This window comes from Fusarium oxysporum, chromosome 6, assembly GCF_000149955.1.
Source record: "Fusarium oxysporum f. sp. lycopersici 4287 chromosome 6, whole genome shotgun sequence".
Lineage (NCBI taxonomy): Eukaryota > Fungi > Ascomycota > Sordariomycetes > Hypocreales > Nectriaceae > Fusarium > Fusarium oxysporum.
The window spans coordinates 4,461,501-4,469,015 of record NC_030991.1 but is presented as its reverse complement, the minus strand read 5'-3'; the positions used below and the strand labels follow the sequence as shown (position 1 = coordinate 4,469,015).

Sequence of the window (7,515 nt, the reverse complement as noted above, 5' to 3'; positions counted from 1 at the left end):
GAGATCTTGCTCGCTTCGCTCTGGATCTGTTTGCGATCTCGCCCATGTCAGATGAGTGTGAACGCCTTTTCAGCAGTGCAAAGCTTACCATAGTTGATCGCCGTGGTAGGCTGAAGGCGGATATTATAGAGGCCTGTTAGTTACTGCTGTGATTATTATTAACGCCTACATTACTTGAATCCCAATTATGGCACCGTGAGAAAAAATCTGTATAGCAGAGCAGTTCGTCATCTAGAGATTAGAATGAATACAATAAAATACAATAGGCTGGCTGGCATACAAGGGTGTTGGGCTTACATAACTCTCTTACAGACGCACCGGGTGCGCAACACGTGACACTTACGTGCGCATCCAGGTGCGCACCTATTGGCGCCCGTATGGTTTGGTTTGACCCCCCATACCAGACCATACCAGACCATTCCGATCACTGCGGTCATCAGTCCACCCGTTGGGCGAAGTTATGTAATACCAGTCTGCTATCTGCTTGAACTCGTCAAGAAACCATTGTTTCTGCAGTTCCTTCCCCTTGAAGATTATGCCAGGAACTAAAGCGCGGCCGTCAGCAGTGACAGCTTCGATGAATGAAGTCCAATTCCGAGTCTGTGGTCCCTTTGTTGGAGATCACAAATGTGAGACGACCAAGTCGGTGGCAAGGTGTGGAACAAGGTGGAACATTCCACGGAGGTGGTGCCTGTACATAACCAGTAGTTCTCCTACTGCATATTTTGAATGAAAAAAAAATAAAAATATGAATCTTCCCATTTCAACAGAAGAAACAAAGGTTTAATTTCAAAAAAAGAAAAAAACAAAAAGCGCTCCTATATTATTAAGTATTTAAGGATCTGATGAAGCTACAAAAGACAAGAGATGTTGGTTGTGGCCCTGAAAACTTGAGCTGGAATCGCCTACTGGAATCGCCTACTGGAATCGCTTCGTGGAAGCTTTACGCGTTCGTTGCGGGTCTTTGACGGAATAGTGGTGAGCTATGATTGGCTCACAAAAATCAAATCAACCCCTGTCAATGAAATCAAATCTACCTCCCTGTAATATGGGGCAGATAATTCAAATCTGCTACAATTGATTTTATCATTGACTACTAGAGGGAAGAACGGGCGATGACCCAATTGAGGCACTCATTCTGCCGCGTTGAATGGCTCGTTGTAGTAATCGAACCAGATCTTCATCCGGGGTAAAAAAAGAAAAGAAAAACCTACAGGTGATAGTGATGCAGTTGCTGGTCAATCAAATTACTCTGGGACCCGCTAAAGTCTTATTGCGTGGAGCCCCGCACGCTGACAAAGATCTTGCGTTAAACGATTTCCGGCCGGGTAACCCCTCGCAACCTGATGGGGCTCCTCTTTATTTAGGCCGAGCTTCAAAACACAAAACACCCGTTTGCGATGCAAATATCCACCCTTCGAAATCGATCCTCACCACGAGACCAATCCCACATATCATGGATGGATCATTGAGTGTAGAAGAGTTGACAAGACTCCTAGGAGAAGCTGAGCAGCGCGCGAAGGAGGAGCGACAACGCGCCGAGGAAGCAGAGAGAGAACGACAGGAGGAGCGGCAACGCGCCGAGAGGGAACAGCAGCGCGCCGAGAGGGAACAGCAACGCGCCGAGAGGGAACAGCAACGCGCCGAGAGGGAACAGCAACGCGCTGAGGACGCAGAGAGAGAACGACAGGAGGAGCGGCAACGCGCCGAGAGGGAACAGCAACGCGCTGAGGACGCAGAGAGAGAACGACAGGAGGAGCGGCAACGCGCCGAGAGGGAACAGCAACGCGCTGAGGACGCAGAGAGAGAACGACAGGAGGAGCGGCAACGCGCCGAGAAGGAACAGCAACGCGCCGAGAGGGAACAGCAACGCGCCGAGGAAGCGGAGAGAGAACGACAGGAGGAGCGGCAACGCGCCGAGAAGGAACAGCAACGCGCCGAGAGAGAACAGCAGCGCGCCGAAGTGTCAGAGGAACAAACACGACTCACGACACTTGACGAATACATTGCAGCCTGCCATATCTCCGTTTTCTCTCGCTTCGCCATCGAAACAGATCCAAATCTGACTTCAAGGGGCTCCATCACCAATCCGCGTGACAAGTGGTGTCCTAAAAACCTCAGGCCGTGGCCCGACTTCCTTGATCAACAGAAGCTCACCTTCGGTACACTCTACGGTTCATTTCCTACCGAAAGCCGCGTTTTCGAGAACCGAAACTTCCTGGCCGGCTTGGGGAACAGGATCTCTCAACGACCGATAGCAGACGAGAAGACGCTCGAATATTTCCTACATAATAGCGTGGAGGATCCGGTCAGAGCCATCATACAACAGCTCAAACAGGTGGAAGAGGTCCGCAGGGCTTTCCAATCCGGCTGCACCTTCTTACACGTCTTTGAGAACCATCCCCATGCCCTCAGCGATGTCGCCGAAGAAGTCGTTGAGCGGGGGACCCCATCGACACCACCGCAGACGCCGGACCACCGAAGAGATCTCAAGCAGCTGCGGCCGGATCAAATTTGCGTCTATCGATCCGACAACACCGAGTCTTCCCGGCGCACCATGGTTTACGTTTCCGAGTATAAGCCTCCTCACAAGTTGACCGCTCCGCATCTTCGTCTCGGTCTCCGCGCCATGGACATCCACAAGGAAGTCGTGAACCGAAGGACGATTCCAACTTCTGTAGACCCTGACGCGCGTTTCCAGTACTACGCGGAGAAGCTGACGGCATCTGCCGTGACGCAGACATATCATTACATGATCGAGAGTGGCCTTGAATATGGTCTTCTTACCACTGGCGAGGCCATCGTGTTTCTCAAGGTTAACTGGGACGAACCTGAGACTCTGTACTATCATCTAGCAGAGCCTGGTCCGGAGGTGTCGGCACATCCGAACAACGTCCATATATGCACGGCTGTCGGTCAATATCTGGCGTTCACCCTTATGGCTCTCGGTTCGCCTGGAGAACGACGGGGGAATAGGCAGGAGGAACGTCTAAAAGCTATGAAGAACTTGAAGACGTGGGCTGAGGACTTCGAATCGACATTGCGTTCCATCCCGGAAAATGAACGGTCGACGTCTTCAGACTACTCACCTGGCCATGAACCTACCACCTACAAGGATGTCGATCGGTCGCCGGCCTTGCCCCGCAAAAGGACACGTCGAACAGCCGCGTGCCAGACTGGCGAGGGGTTGTTGAGGAAGGACGACAGGCAGGAACCATCTGATGACGAGTCGGCGCCCAGGCCACCGGACACGCCTACGCCAAGCGGACGAAACACAAGACAAGGGACTAGGCGGAGCCAGCGACTAGCGTTACTGGCGTTACGGCCGCGCGGAGGAGGAGGTGGCGAGCAGGGTCGGCAGTACTGTACGCAGAAATGTCTTGTCGGGATGGTCAACGGTGGTTTTCTCGACCCAAAGTGCCCGAACGTGGCGCTTCACGGCAAGAGCTGTGCTCCCGCCGCCCGCGCACGTCATCCTGTCGATCACAAGGAGTGGCTTCGCCTACTCTGGATGCAGCTGAAACAGTCGCTCGACGACGGGATCAGGCCACTGGGGGAGGGTGGTGCGCGGGGTGTGCTTTTCCAAGTGACCCTACTTGCGCATGGCTACACCTTTGTCAGCAAGGGCACGGTGCGGGCTTTCATCAAAGATCTCGAGCACGAGGCTGCTGTCTACGAGCGTCTCAAACCAATCCAAGGCGTCCACGTGCCTGTTTTCCTGGGTGCGGTTGACCTTCGGTCGATGAACAAGACGTACTACTATGACCACCGGGTCTACGTGGTGCACATGTCATTTTTGTCCTGGGGAGGCTGCAGCATCGACAGAGCACAGAGAATTGGCGACACGGACAGGCCGCTCGAAGACGAGGCCATTCGGTCCTTGAGAGCCATGCATCGAGAGGGCGTGGTCCACAAAGATGTGCGACTTGCAAACATGTTATTCAATCCTGAGACCAACAGGGTTATGGTGATCGACTTTGAACGGGCTTTGCTCCTCAAGCCGCCTCGGCGTCCGTTGGCGCAGCTGGTGCCGAACAAGCGAGCGTGGAAGTCGGAGACGATGATGGATGCCAAGAAGGTGACTGGCGATTCAAGCAAGCGGAATCGGCCAAGTCAAAGCTTTTCAGAGGATATTTGGTTGGCAAAGACGGTGTTCTCAGAGTGGAATGCTGACCGATGGGCACGAGTCGCGAGAGCGCCTTGCTAGCAAATCTACAACCAATCACCCTACACTTCTATTCATAAATCGTCATGGACCCCAAATTGTCATCTGCCCCCTGTCCACTCTTACGTGAATGTTTATCAAGAGTGATGGCATCGCACTAAGCGTGCTCAAAGGTTAAAGTGAATGTGAAGAGCAGCAGCAAATGTGTTGATTGAACATTCTTATTATTTTGTTTTTATTTTTTTTCGTTACGTAAAGCATACAACTAGATTAATTACTAACGCAGTTGTCTCCTGAGGCCGTCAAGATTATGCTTACCCATGGCGTCAACCTTCCCTTGTCATCCCACTTTCTTGGCATACAAGTGTTAAGAATGTGGCCCTGTCTACACCTAAATCCTTAACAAGTGCACAGCAGACACCTCAATTCGCGCTTTGCGCAGCCGCAAGCCGCGTCGATGGCTTCGTATCGCAGGTCGGGCATGGTCTTAATGATCCTCAGGAACAACAACCCTTAGTAATCAAGCTGGATGATTTAAAGTAAAACCTGTGGGATGGAATACCGCACACAGAAGATAGAACCAATCAACTCATTACTGCTGCTCATTATGAATGACCCGACCTTCAATCCATTTTAAGCACATCCAATGCGACATAAAAAACAAACTAGCACTGACGCGACTTGATATTGCTAGGACGAGACATAAAAGTTAAGGAGCTACTTTCTCCCCCACCAGCCTGAACGGTGGTATTGGGGTAGCTCATTAATGGAGGCTAGATGGCATGTTGTGTATCAAATCTATCAAATGTTATTTCAAATCGAGGATCTTGTATTTGTTTGATTGAAATAAAATTTTGGCATATTTGATTGATTTGTTAGGCAATTTGTTTGATTGGATTTGATTTGGGGGCTGCGTTGACTCTGACGAGAGAAAATAGAAAAAGGCATCATCAAGTCGACAATCAATAACATCACAACATTCTGATCCACATCTTAATACACTTACCCCATCGTACAGCTGCGTATCCAACACATATAGTCCATGATCCCTCAGGGTCGTGTAAAAGGACGAGGCATTTTCATATTCATGTTGTTGATTCAAGCAGTTTGAACAGATATATAAACGAACTATATAATAAAAAAATATATAAATCTAAAAAATGTCAAAGATGACGGAGAAAACTCTAGTACTTGGCCTCCTTCTCAGACTTGACATCAAAGCGGTCCAGGTTCATAACCTTGGTCCACGCTGAAATGAAATCCCTCACAAACTTCTCCTTCGCATCAGTGCTACCATAAACCTCAGAAATAGCACGCAGCTCAGCGTGAGATCCGAAGACAAGATCAGCGCGGGTAGCAGTCCACTTGGCGGACTTGGTGGCACGGTCAGTACCAGTCCAGAGCTCACCACGGTCGTCCTTCTTGCTCCATGAGTAGGCGGGAGAGAGAAGGTTGACGAAGAAGTCGTTGGTGAGTTGGCCCTTCTTCTCGGTGAGGATACCGTTGGATGAGCCGTCGAAGTTGGCGTTCAAGGCACGGAGACCACCGACAAGGACGGTCATCTCGGGAGGAGTAAGGGTAAGAAGAGCAGCGCGGTCAACGAGAATCTCCTCGGTGCGAGCACGAGCAGTGCCATGACCGTAGTTACGGAACCCGTCAGCAAGAGGCTCAAGGTAACCGAACTGAACAAGATCGGTCTGGTTCTGGGTAGCATCAACACGACCAGGAGTGAAGGGAACCTCAACGCCCTTGAAGCCAGCATCCTGGGCAGCCTTCTCAACAGCGGCAACACCGCCGAGAACGATCAGGTCAGCGAGAGAGACCTGATTAGGGCCGGACTTGGAGTTGAAATCCTTCTGGATCTTCTTCAGGGCGGAGAGGACCTGCTTCAGCTGCTTGGGGTTGTTGCTGGCCCAGCTGACCTGAGGCTCAAGAGCAATGCGAGCACCGTTGGCACCACCACGCTTGTCAGTCCCACGGAAAGTAGAAGCAGAGTTCCAAGCAGTAGAAACAAGCTTGGAAACAGTAAGACCATCAGTAGAAAGAATAGCAGACTTGAGGCTAGAGATGTCACCCTCGCTGATGATGTCTCCCTTTCGCTCAGGGAGAGGATCCTGCCAGATAAATTTCTCCTTAGGAACCTCAGGTCCAAGGTAACGAGAAACAGGGCCGAGATCACGGTGGAGAAGCTTGTACCAAGCACGAGCGAAAGCCTGGTTCATCTCCTTGGGGTGGTCGTGCCAGCGCTTGCAGATCTTGAGGTAGGAAGGGTCATTAATGAGGGCGAGATCGCTGGTGAGCATAGTGGGTCTGCGGAACTTGCCCTTGACGAAGGGGTCTGGGTATTCGAGTTTGCCGTCGAGGGCTTCCCATTGCTTGTGGCCTGCGGGACTCTCGACCAGAGTCCAGTTGTTGCCGAGAAGACTCTTGAGGAAGTGGTTGCTCCACCTGAGAACTATTAGTTGGAGGGAGGGTCAATGAGAGGGAGAGGACGTACTTGGTGGGAGTCGTAGACCAGATAACCTCAAGGCCACTGGTCATCTGGTCAGGGCCATTACCCTCGTTGACGCTGTTGTGCCAGCCGAGACCCATCTCTCCAAGGTCAGCAGCCATAGGCTCAGGGCCAATGTTCTCTGAAACCACAATCAGTATTGCCTCAAACCTGTTCGACAGATGAGACACTTACTAGAAGAAACAGCACCGTGAGTCTTGCCCAGGGTGTGGCCACCAATGATGAGAGCAGCAGTCTCCTCATCATCCATACCCATACGGCCAAAAGCAGTACTTTTTGTTTGTTTGTTTGTATATTTTTCGTCTGGGTGGCTGTAACGAAGCCAGATCTCCTACTGGAGCAAAAGACGTGCTGAGCTAGCTAGGTACAGGGAAACCCCGCTTCCTTCACCATCCAGCATACCAATGGCACAAAAGGTGCTGTATTTCTCAAGCCCGTCACCCGTCAGCGGGTTCGGGGGCAATCTACTGTCGAGCTTTTTCCACCGACCAGAATTCTCTCACGCATCACTACATCTGCTGACGCAGTCCACAATCTCCAGTAACCAAGTTGTAGCTCGTAGTCGACTGTCGTGGCGGCAGGGAAAAACCTTGGGAAGGAATCAGAGGCCGGCGGTGCGGCTTGCCTTCAAAGGGGAAAAACCCATCGCAATCGGCGTCGTTGATCGGGAGGATGTCGCTACCGATGCCACGGGCACCGTCCTCCGATATCTAAGGCGTTCTGGTTCTGAGGTGCCGCCATTAGATCCGACAAAGGTGTTGTCAGAGAAGGTGAACTCTCCAAAATTCCTTCTCTGAAAACTGCTGTTAGGGAGCCGATGGCGTCCCCGCAGTATTTG

At 51.4% G+C, this 7,515-nt stretch overlaps 2 protein-coding genes across 2 annotated transcripts; one reads left to right on the top strand and one right to left on the bottom strand.

Moving 5' to 3' along the window:
* Positions 1-1,456: 1,456 nt before the first annotated feature.
* FOXG_17107 (uncharacterized protein) lies at positions 1,457-4,719 on the top strand (the record flags this gene model as incomplete). The annotated part of the gene is made up of 1 exon (XM_018397124.1): positions 1,457-4,719. One exon carries the CDS (start codon positions 1,457-1,459, stop codon positions 4,205-4,207), a length of 2,751 nt encoding a protein of 916 aa, XP_018257995.1. The 3' UTR covers positions 4,208-4,719.
* Positions 4,720-5,266: 547 nt separating this feature from the next.
* On the bottom strand, positions 5,267-6,983 carry FOXG_17106 (catalase/peroxidase HPI). Its single transcript, XM_018397123.1, has 3 exons — positions 6,852-6,983; positions 6,663-6,798; positions 5,267-6,613 (listed from the first exon to the last, which is right to left on the bottom strand). Exons 1-3 carry the CDS (start codon positions 6,931-6,933, stop codon positions 5,350-5,352), a joined length of 1,482 nt encoding a protein of 493 aa, XP_018257994.1. The 5' UTR covers positions 6,934-6,983; the 3' UTR covers positions 5,267-5,349.
* Positions 6,984-7,515: the final 532 nt, after the last annotated feature.